The sequence below is a fragment of the Micrasema longulum genome, unplaced genomic scaffold, assembly GCF_059751315.1.
Source record: "Micrasema longulum isolate JH-2025_06_02 unplaced genomic scaffold, ASM5975131v1 h1tg000253l, whole genome shotgun sequence".
Taxonomy (NCBI): Eukaryota; Metazoa; Arthropoda; class Insecta; order Trichoptera; family Brachycentridae; genus Micrasema; species Micrasema longulum.
This window is the reverse complement of record NW_028277458.1, coordinates 349586-372163: the sequence shown is the minus strand read 5'-3', so window position 1 is coordinate 372163 and position 22578 is coordinate 349586. Positions and strand designations below refer to the sequence as shown.

Genomic DNA, 22578 nt, shown 5'->3' with positions numbered 1-22578 from the left:
ACTTTAATATTAGAGTAAAAAAACACTTAAGGTGCCTAAACAATAATATTTTTCGTAAACCAACTGATAGAAAATAATTATAATTTCAATAGACACTGGATTAAAAGTTCTTCATGTGGAAATTAAAATATTAAAATTCAACAGCTTGGATATCTTAAAAATCAAAAAAGCGATTCATAATAAGAATAAAAATATAAAAAATCAAATTACAAATATATTCTTTAGTCTATTCCTGTCTAGTTTTGAGCGTATCCATCTCAAATAACACTTCCCATCCATACAAAAATGATTCCAGACATAGAGATGTAAAACACCGAACGCGTGTAAGCAGATAAGGATTAACGGTTAAAATGCCCGACTTCCATACGAAAAGTTACCTTCAAAATTAACTAGAGAATACTGTTTCAATTTCTAAGCATATCTTTAATTTAGTCAGTTTTTTATCCGACCGTAAGTGTAAGTGGTGAATTAAAATCTTAACGCGTGAACGATTTTAAAAAGTCAATAATTTTTCAACGCAAGTAACACTAATGGCCTAAATACAGTCGATTTAATAAATAAACACCTTATGACTGAGCTCGCGTTTTCATATGAATAATTTTGATGTATGAAGCGAAGCGCATACAAAAAAATGCCAAATATGAAGAATCATTTCTTAACTCGGGAAGCGCTCAAACGATATTTGTTCATGGCGTTTTGTTTCTTATTATCGAATATTTGTTGAAATTCTGCATAAATGTCGCAATACGCCGCAGACTGTCCGATACCACTTTTACTTTCGTATCACATACTTAAAGAGGTGAATATTGTATTGTATGCTATGCATGATAAATACGAAAGTGTCCGGGCGAAATAAAGAATACAGAGTAGTTAGCGCAACAGTCACCGAGTGTTTGTTCGCCTGCAGTAGAAAAGAGCATTCCATACTATTAGAATAATGACAGATAACAAATTCATGATATTTTCTGAGGTAAGATAATTGGTTTTTGTTATTTTTAAAATATTTTTTTTTATAGTGAAACATTGTTTAATCTGTTCCGAATTTTAGATAATATTAGAGTAGAATTATGAATACAGATACTGACGCAGCGAATAATGGCCAGTTCAGTACATTTTAATGATAAAACAAATATTTTACCAGTTGAAAAAATACAAAAATTAATTTTAAAAGTTATTTTGAAAAATCCGTCCACTTTTCCCACTGTTCAATTATTAAGAAAAATTAAGGTTTTAGATATGAAATTGCTCCATAAAAAGAATTGTTTGCTTCAAATACGTGAAGATAAAATAAATAGTAGTATTTCTAGGTCTCAAAACGTAAGTACGCGACCTAGAACAGGTGGTAATATCTTAATTACTAAATTAAAAACAACTACTGCACAACATCATTTTACTTACAGTGGCATATTTTTCTTTAATGATATGAACAAAGATAATAAAAATTACAGTCAGGAATACAATATATTTAAGAAAGAAGTAAAAAATTACATCTACAATTCTTCTTTATGTAACAATGATTGAAAACATCGTTTACATCTTTTTTGTAATTTATAAATGTTATTTTCAAAATATTATTGATTAAAATAAAATAATCTATTGTAAGACGTCACTCCCCATTATGTACCCAAGAATTGTTTATTTATTTTACGTATTGGGAAACGTTAATGTAAATATATGTATTTTATTAATGTAAAAAAATGTATTTAGTTGTAATATTGTATTTTAATTTTTAATTAAAATATAAAAAAATTGAAAAACAAATATTTACTGATTTAGATAAAATTATCAATAAAACTTATTGTTTTTTTTCTTTAATGAATAACTCGCCAAGCCTCTATTTAGAGGCTTGTCAGCAGGTGGGATAGAGGGGATATGGAAGGAGGTAATGTAAAATACACCACAACACCCAGACCATTCGAGAGAAAAATCTTTCTTGGATTTCTTTCTTGCAACAGGCGAGAATCGAACCCGCGACGCCAATTTCAAAGTTGACCGTCTAACTAACTGCACCACGGCACCTGTCTAATTTCACTTTTATTTCATTTGATCAAAGAGCGAAACTAGATAATTTGGTAAAATTAAATTATATGGGAAATAAAATTTTCAAAAAAGATTTGTAAAAGTAGATATGTTTAAAAAAAAAGTATGCCTCCTTTTTCAAATTAAGTGTAGGGTATCGCACCCGTCGGCAACATGGCAAAAAGCGACCGCAAGGCGATCCACGATCATTCGCTTAAATATTTTTACATTCTCTCGAATGACAATGGACCACCTCGCTGTCACCACTCACCATATCTCCCACAAGTACGATAAAAATTATTGTAATATTTATTAAAAACACGTGTTTTCACATTTTTAATTACCTTGTCCAAGAATCACATCGCCACAGCTCATGAAAACCTCTGTAGTGGTTTCATATCCTTAGAGTATCGCTGCCTTTTTGTTGGCTACTCTCAGCAAGGATTTTTGTGCTTTCATTAATGGCTCTAGTGTGGTTTTACTTGTTCTTTCCCACCGTATTATAACGTGATTGATAATTTATTGTGTTAAAGAATAGTATTCCTTAATATTTATTTTTGTTACAATATTTGAGTTTGTCCAAGTGTTTTTCCAAAATTCTCTATCCCTGTTGTAATTTGTTAATCTTAATGACTCCCGAGGGGGTGAAATCTAGTATTTTGTCTACAAACATTTGGACAAACTTAAATATTGTAATAAAACCGACTGGTCCAAGAAGAAGTTTAAAAATTGGAAAATAGTTTTCAGGCGTTGTCTAGTATGTGAAATTATTCAGTCAGATGAATCTCTTCAAAACAATAAAGGTTCAGCTCTTTAATTTCTCTTAAATCAACAAATGGAATAAATGAAGAAATGTGGATGTTACACATTGTGTAAAATGGCCACTTAAACCAGCCAATGACAGGTCATAAGCCCTGTAAATGCCTAGACTTCCAAATTCCCTTCTTAAGGTATTCTCCATCCCTGTTATAATTTGTTAATTATTTGTGTGTTTAGAATATTTCTGATGTTTAATGAATATATGATTTTCATTAGCTCGGTTTCTTTGTGTAAGTTCCACCTTAAGTAACAGTCAATACGTGCACCTAGATATTTATTAATTCTTTTTATTAATACTGCTTACTCGTACAAGCGTTACTACTACCCATTTTAAATTACGCTGAAATTACTTCGATGACTGATTAAAGCTGCGAGCAACTCGATTAACTTAAACGATTTCAGAATACATGCATAAGGTATATTTTTGATCTTGTGAAACATCACCACATTTCTGACTATCGTAGGTAACTGAAATGGCTCAAAGTTAGACAGCGGAGAGACTATCACTCCTTCTCACTTCTTTTCTACTAAAGATCATAGTCTTAACGCTCCTTTATACCTTCGAGAAAAATTTCAATGTTTATCAGTTCATGGTTTACCTCTTCTTTCTAACTCTTAAATCACCCTCTCCCATCCACAATTCCTCTTTCTTCTCTAACTCGTATAGTGTCCATGTGGCTCGACTGTGGAATCATCTCCCATCCACTATCAAAGATGTACAGTATCTTTGTTTAAATCCCGTCTCAAGAAACATTCCTTAATCTCTCCTCCTTTCCTCTATCCTATTTCCTCTTTATTCCTTTTTCCCATTGAGTAATAGTAGTGATTTAAGGTTTTTATATACAAATAAAGTTATGTATATTTTTGTATATCTTTAGATTATTTTATTTTATTTTTTATTGAATATGGTTTGCAACTTGAATTATAAAAATAAAACTTTTATTTTATTGATTGGTTGGAAGAAATTGCCATTTGGCAATAAGCCCGTTAATGTACAATTAACATTATGTACAAAAAGTCTAATAAAATATTTTATTTTGTTTACCTTTTATATAGTTTGGCAGTCACAGTCTCCGTTTCTTATACGATACACGAATGAACTTAGGAAACAAAAGCATGACATACTAAGAGATCGGTAGATACTTTGTATGAAATAGAAGCATGAACGACTGTCTTTGACACTCAGTTAAAACATCCTGAAAAGGAAAATCGTTTACAGATTAGCTCGTTTTGCGGTGTACGTATTTACTAGTTGGTGCATTTGCCTACCACATAGTTCCCGGGCTGACGTGAAATATTACATTATATTATAGTTACACCTAAAGCGTGAGTTTGATCATCTCGCCTTTATGTATATAACAAATTGGTAGTCAGATGGCAGAGGGGACCACCTAAAATTTTTAATTTTTCTACAGTTTCAATAAATATTTTAGTGAATACACAGAAAAAATAGCAGCATAATTAAATATAAAATATGACTCGACAGACGTTGTCCTGCCCAAACGTTGGCTTGCCTTGGAAACAGACTATTTATTGATAAGTAGGTACCTAGGAACTTGTTTGTGATGAAATTCCAAAACTAAAAATTATAAATATTCAAATATTGAATTTAAGGAACCTAGGAACGTAATAACTTGTTTATGGTTGAATTCCAAAATATAAAATAAATATTTTATATTATATTATAATTTTTTTTGCAAACGTCAAACTTCGGTCTTCTCACCAACAATCTTCTGGGAAATCATCAACTGAGCCAACCATGAGTATCAACCGAAGACGTCGCATATCGAGTTCCATCTGCGGATTTTATTTTGTAAAATCAACATTATTTCATATTACGGCAAGAAGGAAACAATCAAGAATCTATTTCAGTTGTCATTATTATTGTTACGAATATTTATTTCTTAGATAAATTAATTGTCAACCCTTTATTCATATCAGCTAGGCAGAGTTCAGAATTTTTATATTAATTATTCTTGTTACATTTGTAGAGAATTGCTTCTTTTATTAAAATTTTGTATTTCACTAACGAGTTGTTTATTTCATAAAATCCAGATCTTTAAGTCATATTTGTTCCATTTTACAGTTAGGTATTTTAAATATAACGTTTTTGATTCCGTTCATAAAATTAAATTTACACAACATAATCGTATTCTTTTGGAGAATTCTCATGTTCTTGCCGATTGAGTGAAACAGGTGAAAGGTAAGCTGTTTGTAGGTACTTTATTTGGTTATATGCATTATTCTTCTAAATCTTAATTGCTTATTAGTTTGTGATAACCTACTTCTATAATGTCGCCCAACTGGGACCAAATAATTTATTTCAACCTCTTATAAACACTGACCCTTCACAATATATAAAGATTATGTACAAACATTTGACTTTTTGTTTTTCAATTTCGATTCTCTTATGACACATTATGTCCATTGTTCATTGTAAGTTTAAAATTATTTTTAGTCTAGTATTAAGTACATATATTATATTATAACATTATCATTGTGTATATGACTCTAGATGTCAATAAATAAAAAAATTAAAAATTGCCATCGCTTCATTTATATTGTTTTTTATACCGAAGCTTAGATGATAAGTATAGAATAAGTTCTTTGAGGAGGTCATAAAAAGTCCAACCGTTATTTTACTGGCGAGTTTACCCATGGCTGGAGTGCAAGAATCAGGAGGCTATTTGATTTCCGACTCCGTCAGAAACCCATGGACTGTGGATCCTACATTTCGGAAGAGGACCTTACTTTACCAGAAATCATGCGAGTAAATCATCATCAATGATATTTAAATCGACGCAACTAAAAAGTTAAAAGTCACGTACGAATTTTAAATGTAGATATCAAAACTCCGTGGATGTTAAAAATAATTTGACTAACCTGACCTTTAATGTTATCACTGCCATTAGAATTTGCATTACCAACATCATACACAACAAGTAAAAAATCAAATACTCGTTTTTAAATACCGTACTTTCAAAAGTCACACTTACTCATTTACCAAGGATATTTTTTAAGTAGAGAATTCAGTGTATTTTGACAGGTATCTAGGTTATTCAGTGAGATGGTTTTGACATAACCGACACCTTAAGAGGGCCTTAATTTGTTGCAACAGAGAGAAAAAAAATGTGAAGAGAGTATGGAAGTCTAGGCATTTACAGGGCTTATGACCTGTCATTGGCTGGCACTAAAAAAAATTTTTTTTTCACCTATTATAATTTATTTTTTGCATTTACAATAGGTAAAAAATAATAAAAAATAATAAGTAAAAAATATCCAAAACACTATTATATAAACACAAAAAAATCCACAAAGGCATGGCCTGTGTGTAGGTATACATTTTATTTTTTATTGAAATAAAGGCTACTGAAACAAAAGATATCAATAAGTTAAAAAATGAGTGGTGATATAAGAACACAATTTTTTAGTCACTATAAATGAGACAATTATAGTAAAGGTGTATTTTAATCATTAAAAAAAGAAGGTTTTAATCCGTTGTTTTTTATTCATAATTTTAACAAAAATTTTTATCGAAATATGCGAAATATATTCAAATAATTCCCGATTCGGGATTTACAATAAGGAATTTCAAATAAACTATCCAATCTTTGACTAGATCTATAAAAATTTTTAGGAAATACATGTTGGCGCATAAAAACATACAGATTTCTCGAAGCTTCAAAAGTTCAGCTTCCTGAAATAATTAGTTTGAGGGAAAAGTTGAATTTTTGTGAAGTATAATTTTAATAATTAGTTTTTGTACGATTTCTAAAGGCTTTATTCATTCACCATTCTGCCTGTTTAAACATCCACATTTCCTCAACTGTTTCATCTGTTGACTTTTGTGAAGATTACTTCTCTATTAAGAGATGAAACCTTTACCACGTGGTTGAGATTCATTGACATTTCATCTGTTGACTTTTGTGAAGATTACTTCTCTATTAAGATATGAAACCTTTACCATGTGGCTGAGATTCATTTTAAAGGGGAACGCGGTCTGACTTCTTCTTCTGACTCTTTGAAAAAACGTATTTCCGTATTTTCTCCCTAGATTATAGCACGAGATCAGTGATTTTTTACACACAATAGATATTTACCACTGGCGTACCTCTATCGTTTTGTTATTTTAAAAATAGTTTATTGTATGATCTAGGACTATCCGTCGTACGGTATACAAACACGATAAATATTTTTGAAAAACGCAAAAGGCACCGACACATTCTGACAATCTTACTAAAAAAAAACAACAAAATCGGTGTAGTTTTGGGGTGTGGAAAACGGGACTGCAAAACTTCGAATATAGTAATGCATAATCAGTCCGTATGCATTTGTCTTTTTCGCACAGTATCGTTGAGGCATTTGGGAGAGAGTTACAAAAAAAAATGTTTGAACAAAAATTATTTATAAATATTACCTTCCACCAAATATTCCTCAAAAAATTGACAAGCATACGAGGTTTTGTATAATGCAGGGAAATAATATGTAAAAATCTTAGAGCAATACTATTTAGACCCAAGGATATACAGCCTTTTCCCAGATTCATGAAAGTGTGGTGGAATTGCCAGGCTGAGGAAGTTGACTGCATTTTTGATCTGTATTGGTCGGAGGGAGTCAGATAAATTGTTGTCCGATAAAAAAGGACGAAAGTTAATTTCTTGTTTTATTGGTAATGACTTAAGATTTTGGTTTATTGGTATATTTATTATTTACTTTTAAATCTGGAAGTAGAGCACACATAAACTTATTCTTATGTGCCCTAGTAATAATACTGTTTATACGTGTATCTCATTTATAAATAATGTTTTAAGTATTATATCCTAACTTTAAGAAAAACTATCAAAATTTATCATATAAGTAAATGGTATTTATGACAAAAATAACTTTTAAAAATACATTTTTTACTGCCTTAGAACGGAAAAGCTATCCCTAGTTAGAAAGTTTAGATTACTCACCAGCAAAAAAAATAAAATGTATGTATTACTACTAAATTAACTCATATTTTAGAAAAACTTTGTACAGCATTTTCATTATTTTATTTTTTATTTTATTTTATTTTTTACATTTTATATATTTATTTCGTTTCACAGAAAACAATATTAGGACCCCGAATACAACGGAAAATTTGGACACTGACATTTTCGTTTAAAAAACAAGGATAACGGAAGGTAATTATGCTAACTTCGTATTAATATTGGGGTTTAGCTTCATTTCATTTAAAGTTCTCGTTCATAATCATAAATGATCAAAACATTTTCAAATACATGTTACCCATAAACACACTTAAAAAGTGTATGATAAAATTCAAAATTTCGTTTGAAAAAATCGATTTTATTTATTTGACACTTTATATACTCGTACTTATACAATTTATGCACATATAAGGGCGGGCATATTACCTTGAGGCAATTTTTTCCTACCTACCCAAACCGTTCAGTTTGAGAAAATTACAAGTACATGGACATATCTGTGTTATTATGCAGAATCTTATAATTTTATACAAAAATTTAAAACGAAAAATTAACTTTAAAAAAATACACTATACTATAAAGAAAGAAAAGGAAAGGTGATGGGAAAGTAAGAGAAGAGAGAGAAAGGAACAATTCAAACATTTAGATAGTAACATTACATTATTGATTTAAATGTAAATAAAGAAGGGGCGTCTCTAACATTAGTGGACAACAGAATGTAATTCTGCTAACATCCCGTTATAATCGGGATTCAACTACATCTCATTAAAAGTTCTTGTTCATAATCATAAATGGTATTAATATTTTCTTAAAGTATATATATTAGGAAGTTTACAGTATGCAAAGCGAACACAACAAAATCACACGTTAAAAAAAGTAATACCAATAACGCAATGGTATAACGCATTCATAAAAATTACAGACTGTGTGTGCATGTGCAAAAGAAAATATGGATGTGTTTGTGCGTTGATTATTTTTAATTTAACTTAAAACAAACAGGTGATAAGCTCTGTAAAAGCCTTGACTTCAACACTCCCCAAAAATATCTTCTTCTTGATTGATATATCTTTTAAATAATTATTTCCTACGTCTCTGTTGAAATACTCGTATCTTTTGATTACTAATCTACTATTGTTACTTTTCTAATTATTTTATTAATTAATTTAAATATTTTATTCATTATGATTCACAAACAATAAACAGTACATATGAAATTTGTATAATAATCATAATTACAATATTTGAGTTTGTCTAAATGTTCGTAGACAAAAGACTGGATTTCACTCCCTCGGGAGTCATTATGATTAACAAATTACAACAGGGATGGAGAATACCTCAAATAAGGGACCTGGGATAAGGGCCACTTAAACCCGCCAATGACAGGTCATAATCCTTGTAAATGCCTAGACTTCCATATTCCCTTATTTAAGGTTTTTTCCATCCCTGTTGTAATTTGTTAATTATAAATTGTTGTTTGAGATATTGTTTATCAATTAAATGTGAACACAGCATGCACAAATAAAGAGAAAAAAAAGTTTAATATCGATTTTCTTTTAAATTGGCTAGCTTAATTAAATTCTATGATTTTTATAAAAAGTATTACAATCTATAGTATTACTAACAGGTTATTTAAAATAATTTATCCTAACTCACATAAGTGACTATTTGATTTTATAAATTGCGTTACAGTTTTCCTATAATTGTTGAATGTATCGTTAAAGATATCAATATCAGCATTACTTTCTACATTATTTTACAATCTTAACACACCTGATAATGCACTAAAGTGCGCCATATTATTAATAAAGATTGGAAGATAAAATGTTGTGTATGATCTCAATCTCCGACTGGGGACATTCTCTAAACAAAATGTAGAATCAACATTACAATGAATTATTTTATAAAGATATATCACGTCTAAAATCTGTCTCTTAATTCCATTTTATCTAGATCAGAATCTTCTGGCGCTGATCATAAGACTGAAGGGTTCTGCCAAGGCCACATTTAAATGTTAGGATGCGAAGAAATTTTTTAACCTAGATTTAATGAAATTAATGTGAGTTATGTAATGTGGTGGCCAGACTACAGATCCAAATTCCAAATAACTACGAACTAATGAGTTGTATAAACAAATTATCGATAATACAGATTTAAAAGGTTTACATATTCTGAATATAACTAACATCTTTAGGGCTTTTTCTTTTCTATTATTAAAATGTGTGGAAAATATAAAGCTGTAGTCAAAAGTTATTCCTAGATCTCGAACCGTGTTAACTGAATGAATGCTCATATTGTTAATACTGTTAATACTATCTTTTGTTGTTCATTATTGTTAAAGTATTGAAAGATATTCCTTATTTTATCTTTATTATCGATAAAATTTGCGATATACTCGCCGGAGTGCATTATTTAATATAAAATAAAATAGTATATATTATGCTATATAATAGATTAAATCTTTTTCATTTATGACATTTTCAGCAGTATCGGGTTTCGCCTTGACCAACATCGTCAGACTGGCTGAATAACAATTTTATCTGACGGGAGACTAATCAAATTTATTTATTAATTTGTCCGACGATGTCGGTCATGAGTCACGATGAAACCCGGTCACTGGCAAATATTTTATAAATAAAAGTTTTATAAACTAAATAAAGTATTTTTCTTAAAATAACCATAACATAAAATCATGTTAATTACATACAAAATAGAATGCGATTTTTCTCAAACTCGGGAGCCGTGTGGTGTAAATCACCACGCTAATTTAGTCTTTTGCTTGGTGGTAAAAAAAAAAAAAAAAATTACTGATGCAATAATTATGATTGATTTCAGTAAAATTTTACGTCCATTAGAATGATTATTTAGGTAAATGGAGTCCCTGCGGCTGGAATCCATTCTCGTCAGCGACGTAGTTGACAGTATACTGCTGACCATCGTCTCCCACCCAGGAGTAGGAACCCCTGACTGTCAGGATTTCGTTTTCACTTCCAGGATCCATCACCTGCGCCACCTCTCGTCTGGAGATTCCGTCGCTGGTTTCAAAACTAAAATAAACTCTTTATTTGTTCATTTGGAAATATTAACGATTAATACAATGTTGACCTTCTGAGTTACATTAATTGATTGATTCTGAAATCAGAACGAAATGTGTGATCTTTCCATTGACTTGACACACTTGTAAGCAAATTAAATTAACAGTTATCTCTATTTTAATTTTGATTGAATTACAACAAAATGTTTTTAATTTAAGTATTTCAAACTTGAAACTTTTTTTATAGTAATACAAATTTTACTTTGTATTGGGAATATTTTTTTTTTTAGTTTCCATTGTAGGTATATAAATGCCTATTTTTTCGGTAAATGTTTAAACATGCACATCTATTTCGTACTTTTATTTTAGTAATATACATTTATATACATTATTTTTGTAAAAAAAGGGATAATTTTGTGTTTGTTCTACTTTTATTTTCAATGTCGAAATTTTACTTTTATATTTTGTGTTATATTTTTAATCACGCATCACATGGTGGTTACATTATTTTTATGTAATTGCGAATATTTTTTGTTGTTGTTAATATTGTGTATATTACGGCCTCGTGGTGTAATGGTCAGCGCGTTTGTCTACCATGCAAGAGGTCTCGGGTTCGATTCCCGACACGGTTGATATGAAATATTTATGTAAAAAGGTGTTTTCACACTAGTCCCTGGACTGGTACCTGAAGCGTAAGACTGATAACCTTACCTTCATGTAACAAATTTGATCGAGATATGATGCGATTGGTGTACCAATCCAGTGCCATATGCACCATTAGATGCGGAAAGGGAATGATGATGTGTATAATATGTATATGCCCATGTAAATGTTTACAATGCGTGTATAGTATTTATAATATCTACTGGGTTTGATTTGATCAAGTCAATTTGAAAAGCGTATCAGGGCCCCGATTAAAATAAAATTTGTACGGAGTTTTATTTAACTGTCTAAAAAACAAAATGGTTTTATCTATACAAAAATGAGTACATTTCCATGAAATGAATATCTATGTCAGAAATATATTAACTCAAGACAAAATCCGGACTTTTGGTTTTTTGGTTTAAGTTTACAAGGATTTAAACGAGCACTAAATAAATAGTCCAGATCTTGTCTCGATGTCCCTTTTATTTTTAATGCTTCTTTTCTTTAACAATATTTTGAGTTTGTCCAAATTTTTGTAGACAAGGACTGGATTCAACTCCCTGGGGAGCTATTTATATTAACATATTACAATAGAGATGAAGAAAATTTAAACCAGCCAATGACAGGTCGTACGCCCTGTAGATGCCTAGACTTATATATTACCTTCTCTTAAATGTTCTTCTTTTCTTTTTTAAAGATGTTTTTAGCTATTCTTTTATTATTTTATTAATACCTTTTAAATTTCAGAGTAATAATGCGTTACCTAGAGAGAAGCCTTATCACCATGAACGCCATAGAACGCAAGCGATGTTGGTGTGTTGGTTAGCAACCATTTTGTTTTGTTTGACAACAAACACATAACGGTTCTGTCAGATGTTTTTGTCGGTGTGTTTGGCTTTGTTTGTAAATTACTTGAATATTTAAGTAACAATAAATAAAAATCGACTATGGTGAATTGCAGTATGTTTGGTTGCAGCAGTAGGAGGGTCAAAGTTGTTAAAGGAGTCAGTTTTCACAGGTAATTGATTTTGAATATTTTCTCATGATTTACATTAATTTTTGGTATTTATTTTCCCGACTTGTGTATTATGTTGCTCAAAAACTATCATTATATCAACATATTTACTTCAGATACTATTTTTTCTCAATTTTGGGGAAAAATTTGTGAATTAAAGTATGTTTACTGTTGGTAATGACAGTTGATTAAAGGCAATATGTCAGGCCCGCACTAGGTATCCATGTAAAGTTTGAGTCTTTATCGAGTAGAGGTTGATAAAAAATTTACTCGAAAAGAGCAACGTCAACCTTTAAACCGCATCTTAAATGACATGTCCAAATTTCAGGCCACCACGACTCGCTGTTTCGGAGATGTGACGGACAAACAAACAAACTCAACACCAGACTTTGGTTCTGGGATTTATGTCTCAATAAATGTAACACAAGTATAAAGTGGAAGTGGCAGCCTCCGTGGTGTCTTGACTCACACGGAAAGGTTACGGGTTCAATTCCCGATGAGAACACAAAAAAAAGCGTTCTCAAGCCTGGGTGTTCTGTGGTGTAACCCACTGTAATTGGGCCTCCTGGCCTGTTGTGGTGCAAAAATAAATAAATAAATAATTAAATAAATAAATAAAAAAATAAACACTCACATGTATTTTCAGTTTTATAAAATAAATAACCCTGCAATTATAAATACACAGGTACATATTTAAAAGTATTTACAAAGCAAATTAATATCCATTTGGCAATTCTCGACCTGAGTGCGGCCCATTGTTTTGCTGCGAACTGTAGCTAACTTAATATCCAATAGTCATAGAATGTTTTTTTTACGTTTAGGCTCCTCGATAGCTTGGCGCATTATTACTCTGAGCTTTGAATTTTATAAAAGGGCAATGTTCGTTAGTAAATAAATAAATAGAACATTATTTTTGGTACGTGTACTTGTACAAATCTGGATTTTCTCCCAAGGGGGAGTAGGTATATATTTTTATTTATATCCCTACAGAGATGAGGTAGAATTTTTTCAAATTCAGGATTATGGATATTCGAGTGGAGTGATATTCGTGGATGTTTTCTCAAATTCATAACATAAATACAAAAATCAAAAATGTTACCTGGTGTGGATATTCGCTAATAAGCGGAATGGGGAATGTTGTAGTACTTAAAGTGGCCACTTAACTCAGCCAATAACAGGTCATAAGCCCTGTAAACGCTCGAATATCCATAATCCTGAATTTGAAAAAATTCTACCTCATCTCTGTAGGGATATAAATAAAAATAAATAGAAATCTATAATCGATGATGTTTTAAAAAACGTTAATCGAAAATTAAAATTTTAACGGAAACAATTCGATTTTACATTAAAGACAATAAAAAATGACTCTGTGATCTCCCATTGCAATGTAATCGGTGTCCAAATCTCTTATTCCAATAACGCCATGCATCTATTACCTGCGTACCTAATCCAAATTTCAGAAAATATATGTGTATTGTCAGAGTTTTGATATCTTTAATTTATCAGTAGCATGGTCGACAACCTCATGTATTATATAAGTAGGTATGTGCATGAACTAAAATTTTATATTTTTATTTAATAAATGTTTCCCTTGTTATTAGGTCGGTGGAATTTTCTTCTTTATCCATGTTTGCGAATACTCATCTAACATTAACAAATATTATAACCCTTGACAGATATTGCGATGCCTAATTAAAATGGAATCCCGAACGATTAACGCATTATAATATACATTGGAACTGCGAAATTGAAATGCCACGGTATACTTACTCGTATATTTTATATTACCTGGCTTTAGAAGAAATTATAATAATACACAAATACACCTTATGTATCAAATTCATTTTGTATAGAGTGTGTTTTTTTGTAGGTGACCGTTTTTTTTTAAAGGAATAACCCGCTAAATCTCTAATTAAGAGGCTTATCAGAAATTAATGAGAGGATTTGAACGAAATTTATGAATAATCCACTATCCCACCCAGCCCAATTGGGAAAAAATCTTGGTTGGAATTGTTTCTAGCAACTGGCGGGAATCGAACCCGCGACGCACAGTTGGAAGTTTAACCAACTGAGCCATGACATAAATGTCATTTTTATACTCTTCTTAATTTAATAGTGACAGTTTAAAAAATATATTTATTAGTACTCTATAACAATACTCAACGCCTTGCACTCGAACAACGCCAACGCTTGCAAATTGTGGAGAAATGTTTAAAAATCAGTCTTCAGTTTGCCAAACGTATAAATAGGGGTTTTCGTGAAACCCAAATTTTCTGCTATTTTAGAAGTGGTCCGGTTAATTGGCTTCCGGGTCAATGAAGTTAAAAAACAAAGTTAATAACTCAAAGCCGAAATCCGTCCATCAAAGCAAGAGGTAGCGTGCGGTTAACAGATAATTACTCTTTCGAAGCAGTCGACCTTACTGTTTTGGCTCTCGGTCTCACGAAATGGTATGAGGAAACACCAGAAATAAAGACACGCTTTTCGGCGGGCTACAGAACATATTTCTCTTCGCTGCCAGTGTTTAGATCCGGAAACATCCATAGGAAAACGAAAATTACCCCGTTCTAGACCATTATTTGGACTGTATCGGCCTATGGATGCGAGGCACTGACACTGACCGTAAAGTATGCTGAAAAGATGGACATGTTTGAAAATAGAGTTCTTCGCCGAATCCGTGGTACGACGAAAGATGGAGAAGAGTGGCGCATTAAGCAAAATGTCGAGTTGAATGGAATATGTGAAGCGCCTAGTATCTCAACCCACATTAAACAGCTCAAGTTGAGATGGGGTGGACACGTTTAAAGAATGCAAAATGCGTAAGTATCTAAAAAATCCTGACTGGACATCCAAGGAGTAAAAGAAGGATCGGAAGGCCCAGACTGAGGTAGGAGGATGACGTAAAAAAGGATGCAGCGCAGCTTCTACAAGTTGCAAATTGGGAAATGGCTGCTGAGGACAGGCGGAGCTGGAGGCAAAAGTTGAAGGAGGCCGAGGCTCGATTTGAGCTGTAGCGCCATCGCTGAAGAAGAAAAAGAAATGGCTTCCACGTTCCTGTGATTCAACGCCATTAGATTATTACCTATGAAGCTGCGTTGAGTCTATGGTCTACGGAATCAAACCAACAATCTCGAAGCATCGGAAGCTAGTATAACACGCACCATTGCGGAAATAATACCGTATTGGTTGGAAAAAAGGGTATAAAATTATACCTATATAGTACATTTTTGTCGGTTATTCTTTATAAAACAATAAAAACTCATTCCAGCAAAAGTTTCCTTATATAATTTCAATTTAAAGGTGTAAAACGAATAAAAAACAGGCGATACCTGACCTTGGCGAACATTAATTAGAAACAAAATATGTATTATTTTGAAAGGAGTAGAGGCTTAATTTTGTTTTTTAAGCTCTTTTGTAAAATAAATAATCAAATTAGAATATTAACAACTTAAATGATGATCAAAATACTTAAAACACGCAATTAATGAACCGCATACAGGAAACGTAACCTCGCCTTAGTGTAGGCACGTATATACGATGAAATTATTTAATCAATACTAATTATCATCATCATCACCATTCCCCTATCTGCACATCTTAGTACTACAATTGCTACGTATCTGGACTTTACTATTACATTCATGTGCCCGTCCAACGATTAAATACTTCAGTGAAGAACCAACATTATAACCAATATTTCATGTCTACCCCTCCGGGATTGAACCTAGGACGTATGGTGAGTGAACGCGCCAATCACTACACTACGGGAGGGAATTACCCCCACTCGATTTAAATTTTCAGTCGAGAACACTCGTCCAGGCTTGCGGTTTTATTTGGCACACAAAAATGTATTCCATATCCACTCGATAAGCACTTTCCATCAAACTTTTTATCTTTTATGGTTTTAAAAAGAGGTGTTAAAGCAAATTAAAAACCTAAAATAATATATAGTATAGTAAGTAATTTTACTATGAAAATATTTGTTTCTGTAAAGTATACTAGTATACACTGTTCAATTCGTAATATTATTGGGTATCAATGTTTTGCTTTTTCTAATCAATTAATTGGCTGGCGTGGGAACCAGATCTTGACACTTTATAACGATAATAAGGAGTGTATTTTAAAATTATTGTGTTAATTAAAAAAAAAAACAAAGGTGATTTGAGAAACCATTTTTTGTTAATGTATTCAGTAAACTCACTCAAAACTGTATCCCCCGAAGCCAGTTTCTTCAATATCGTATTTTAGTATATGAGCATCAGGCTTCTTCGGCGGGGCAGCATACGATATGGTTATGAGAAGACCAAAAACAAATAGCTGGAACAAAGTAAACAGGTCTTAACTTTACTATCAATAACTAGTGACTTAATTATAACCTATGGCATAATAGGATGGGGAGGCACTTATAACTCAATATTAAAACCTCTCGAGTCTGCTCAAAAATCTATTATCAAAATAATTTTTAAAAAGCCCTTCAGGCACTCTAGCGTCAAGTTGTTCGAAGAATTCGATATATTAGATATAAGGCAATTATATATATCTAGAATAAGTATGTTTGTGAGAGCAAATTATTCTACCAAATCCCAAAAGGAACACTCCCACACTACCAGAAGTCAAACTAAAGGATGGGTCGTGGGGTCAACCGCAAACTCTGAATTTGGGAAAAGAAATTTTAGGTTTCTGGGCCCCAAAATATTCAATATATTACCCAAACATTAAAAAAACCACGGCCTGAATTCTATTAAATAAATTTGTAATAAAATTCTTACTGGATTTAGGTAGAGAAAAATCGGAAAACTTACTAAAAAACATTCAAAAATAATAAATGGTAAATTTATTGTATAACTATATAATAAATTAACCTGTAGATAGTCATGTTATTGTTTATTTTTGCAAAAAAATGTCTACCTTAAAACAGCGTCTCAGCGTGAGCCATTCCTTTTTTAATTATTAAATAGTTTAAAGCACATATATATGGTATGACCTGACCATGAAAAGAAAAGAAAATAATAATAAAAGAAAAACCAAATTAACATTTACTGAAATTACGAAAAAATAATTTATTTGCAGTATGCATTTTTTTAAAAAAGAATGTGTCTATCTGCTCATTCCATATTAATTCAAGACCTCAAACCTACTCTAAACTGTACCAGTGATCTAATGTTTTGTATTTAAAAGCACTTACTTAATTTGAATTTCTGTGTTAGTTTTTTTATTTTTATTTCAGTAGGCCCAAATTTTACATTGGTAGGTACGTAATATCAAGTGATCCCTTTCTTAATCGAAAACCACATCGCACGCTTCTGTTTGATACCTGCGTATGACGAACATCAAAGATTTGAAATAATTTATGTAAATATTCATTAAAATGTTATTTCTCGTAGGCTTCTACACAGCGCAATTTCAGTCCTTTCAGTATTATTAAAAAGGTTGTCTTAAGTGTTTTTATAGTACGTTGATCTTAGAATGAATTCGATAATAAATAAATATATAAGTAATTAGTATTTCAAGCCTAAGACTGATCACTTTATATTGCTCTAGCAAAATTCCTCTAGCGAAATATGCTGCATTTAGTTAATAATGCAGTGCCCTATCCACCAACAAGTATGGATTAGGATTTGAATCATCATGTGATTTAAACGACGTGCGTCGCGTTGTATTTAGTATTTAATCTGCGTTAGTAAAATAATAAACTTAATCAACGCTAGTGATGTTTTTTTGGGTTGTTGTAACGTGGTACTCTTCGTTTTGATGACGTTTTGTGCAGCGTTACAGTGTCCATCATCTGGGCTTTTGTAGAATTTGACGCATACAGAACCACAGTAATCCAGAAAAAAACATCAAAAGTAATTTAATTACTGAAAACTTGATGAATCAACCAACGCCGATTGTTTGTTTAAAATATGTTTTGTTATTTGTAATCAAAGTGTTTCGAAGGTTGTTTTGGGCGTTGGAAGTATTATAAAAACAAAAAATTGCTCAAGCTGTTTGGTCGGTCTCTGAGAATTTTTTGCCACTCTGTTTTTATAAAGTTACCGAAATTAATAATATGCACGTATATTTTATATAGATGGCGCTGTAAACGAAGAACGGTGTCATTCGAAAATACACGCAACCTTTAAAATGAATCGAGAAAATACAAAAAAATAGCTTAAAGCTCGCGCTAAAAGATGTCGTCAATTTTGAGAGGCTCGTAAAAAAATGTATGATTTGGGAAAGTTATAAATATTTTTTTTCATAAAATAGTTATTGAGATTAAGAAGTAATTATTTTTTAAATCCTTTATTATTTATAAGCTTTTTTAGAGAAATTAGTTAGGTAATACATTAGTTTTGCCGTTTATCAATAAGAATTTTCGCCATGCTTGTATCGACCGCCGGTCCCCTAACTATAACTATGAAAAACATGTGACGATCTGGATATCTATGGCGACATAGCATCGTTATTCTGTTTATAAATCTATAATCCTACTACAAAACCAAAATGAAAAGCAAACCAAAATAACCATAGATATAATAAGTCAAAAATAGAAATTTAAAGAATTAATTTCACATTAATTAGTATTTACACCACCTTACCGCCTACTCATTCTTAAAAAAGTTGCTAATTGTTAATATTATATATTTTCATGGTATTTTTTTATTATTCGGGATTGAAAAATAAGTATTTTGCTTCTAACTTCTTCTGCTATACCCATGCAAAAAAAATTGTCAATCGGTCGCTTCGTTAAGACGTGAAGGAAACACAAACAAACGTACAAACACACTTGTCTTATTAGTATGGATGGATTTATAAGCATTTCTTTTTCGCATCTAACAGTGCATAGAGAACTACATTTTCATTCGAACCGCCAATTATTAATGATCGGCATGAAGTTTAGATGATCAGTCTTACGCTTCAGGCGCCACTCCGGGGACTATGAAATATATTTTGATTATGATAATATCAAACATTTAAAGATTCTTGTTTTTGTACGATAAAGAGTAAATGTTGTATGCAAAAGCTACACAGGATGACTTCGCTGGGCGAGTCATGTCGCAAGTATGGAGGACAGCTGACCATCTGAATAACAAACATACAGAGGAGATAGATAATAGTCCCCTTATATGGAAGGCGAAGTGTCTGGAGACCTGAGGCGAGGTGGTCGGATTGCGAGGAGAGGAACAACGCCCCAAGTAAACAGGTTCGGATTTAGTAAGGTCAGAAATTTATTTAACGCGACTTTATACGCTTTTATAATAAAATTCCCAAAATATCTTGATCTTGACAAAAAAAAAGAAAATTTAAAAAACCCTCGTGAATCTTGCACCCAGCAGGATAATACTCCAAACCAAATTCAATGAGCAGATATCTAGGACAAATTTGAGAAAAAATGATTTTTTCTATGGCGCATGTTAATTGTCGTAACACCGTTGTCTCTGGTCACGCAGACAATTTTAATTTTTCTTATACTAAATACAGAAAATTCCTTATTGGCGTCGGCATTGATAGTACGCCCATTTAGAAATACGAACATGTCTGTAAATATATATTAATTATTTGTTATTTTCAATTATAGTTTTCGAATCAAATATGTTTGATGCAAAAACATAAATATATATTATGTATGCAATTACCAACTTTTTATTCCAAATTTAAAAAAAATATTATTTTTTTTACAAAAAAATAGTAAACAAAAAATCCCACAAAGGCATGGCCTGTTCGCGGGTATACAAAAAAATGTTAATGAATTTTTGCTCCTATAATAAATAGACAGTTATAATATTTATGTGTAACATAAGAAAGAGAGAATAAAATATTCTTCAAAAGATTATGTGGTATTTTTTTTATAGTAATTAAAAAAGGAAATAAAAAATATTTTAAAAAAACATATAAATTTGAAAATTGATTTTATATTGTGCTGTAGAAAACGTATATTGACTATTTTTACCACAGACATATTAAATACCCTATTCAGTGGTTTTTACCACTTTCATTTCTATGTACTCTTATTTTCCTTATGCATTTTAGAACTGTTATTTATTTCCCAAATAAATCAAAACGACCTTTTAAAACATTGAAGTCTTTTTTTAAAAAACACGGCCTCCGTGGTGAAGTGGTTAAGATGCTTGACTCACAAACGGAAGGTTTCGGGTTCGATTCACTGTGAGAACATAAAAAATAATTGTGATTTTTCACAGGTCTGCGTATTCGGCGCTTGTAATTTACCGCTGTAATCGGGCATCCTGGGCTATTGTGGTGCAAAAAAAAAACAGGTGCTTAATGTTCGTCCATCCAGAACCTAATAATTGTGTTAAAATTTGGAGATCACTGTATAATATCAATGTGTATGTGTATTCATTTAGTTTTTTTAAATTTAATTTAAATTTTAATAAAATATTTTTAGAAATTCACATTTAAAAAGTTTAAAATTAATATCGACATCGGGATCATGAGAGATACAGGTGGAGTTAGAGACGGGGTGGAAAGAAGCTTTTTGGACATAGCCAGAATCTCAATTGCTTTTTATCCGGGAGTGTTAAGATTATGATAATGATCAGAAGCAATTTCCCACTAATTCAATCGGTAATAATGTTTGGCTCGGTATTTACCGATTAATTAGTATGCAGCAAGGAGAAATGCAGCTTTATTTTACACTTTGGAAATCAATCTTATATAAAATGATCAGTTGCTCAATCACAAATAACTATCGACGTGTTTGACAACATGCATTTTAGCGATCACAATGAGCAATAATGATCATGCTTTAGTTATCGCAATGACAAATCAATGCGCGTGTAATCTCTAAATCAACGCTCGTGTCGGTTTGTTTTTTGTTTTCCTAAATAAATACAGTTCACGGGCAAAAAATCAGTGCTTACTATAAAAAATAACACTATATATTGCATTTGCAAAATAGTAAAGAGTATCCAATACAAAAAAGTGAAAATTTAGATACAATTACTATGGCGACTGCTCTTTTTGACATTTGGCTTGCCAAACGCTGGTAAAATGCAATAAATAGCGTGATAAATAATAAAAAAATAAATATAAATAGCAGTTTTGGAATATTTTCCATATTTGCACCGGTGAAATTCAAATATGTGAATGCGCAGCAGGATTATACGTCGCGAACCGTAAATATTTTGACATTTAATATTAGGTGTTCACAGATGTTGAATTGTGATTGCGAATACGATAAACAACCATGGTGAGAAATTTTTATCACGTCGCTTATTAGCGCGTTGATAATTATGTGTGCTTGAGCTACAGAAGTAGTTACAGATTTATTTCAAAAAGCACGTTACATTAATTATTAAACAAAACGATGCAAACCGAAATCATGGTGATATTGTGGATTGCAGAATGTGTATTCCTCCGACTGTCCTACGCCACACTGTTAATTTTAAAACTTACCCGCCTCTCATTTATACCACAGTTTCAACAATAAAAGTGTAACGAAATTGTAAGGACGCAATCTTTTCCATATATTTTATGGTGCGATTTCGTAAAATTATTCCTGTCTGGAAATTCGTTTACTGATCATTGTGTCCTATTGCGTCACAGAGCATCGCAACTCTCGAGAAATGAGACAAACTTGCGACACGCGCATTTACACCGACACATTCAATAAGACAAAGTCATAAACACTTTCAATTTCTAGATATTCGCAAGTTAAATGAAAAAACACGACAGAGCTCTTTATACGGCTCGAGTGACTATTTTCGGATACTTACATATTTAAAAGATTGCCTACAACCCTCTTAGTAATTTTTGTCTCATGAAGATCTTGAAGAAGATAAGTATTCTTGATATCTCAAAGGGCATGTTTATATTACTTCGTTCAAATACCTGGTAACCTAACAAGGGCTATTGCGTCTCTGTTTGGACAGCACAGCATGTGTGAAGGTGAATGGGTCATCACCTCGTGGTTTAACATTCCTAAAGGAATCAAACGGGGATGTGTAATGTCACCATTGTTGTTAAACATATACATCGATAACTGTAAGAAAGAACTGAAAGATTTAAGAATGGGAGTAAAAATGGGTGGTATAACTGTAAACTGTCTTCTGTATGTGGATGATGCTGTGCTTCTTGCT

At 31.6% G+C, this 22578-nt stretch overlaps 1 protein-coding gene across 1 annotated transcript; it reads right to left on the bottom strand.

The window, feature by feature from the left end:
• Positions 1 to 8026: 8026 nt before the first annotated feature.
• Positions 8027 to 21865, bottom strand: LOC148283198 (endocuticle structural protein SgAbd-6-like). Its single transcript, XM_088223874.1, has 3 exons — positions 21815 to 21865; positions 16701 to 16816; positions 8027 to 10852 (listed from the first exon to the last, which is right to left on the bottom strand). The coding sequence occupies exons 1-3, from the start codon at positions 21821 to 21823 to the stop codon at positions 10666 to 10668; spliced, it is 312 nt and encodes a 103-aa protein (XP_088080000.1). The 5' UTR covers positions 21824 to 21865; the 3' UTR covers positions 8027 to 10665.
• Between the last annotated feature and the right edge of the window lie 713 nt (positions 21866 to 22578).

Coding starts and splice junctions, on each gene's coding strand:
- LOC148283198 (XM_088223874.1), bottom strand. Junction 10,853..16,700: donor TTCGGGGGATACAGTTTTGA/GTGAGTTTACTG, acceptor AGTTTATTTTAG/TTTTGAAACCAGCGACGGAA.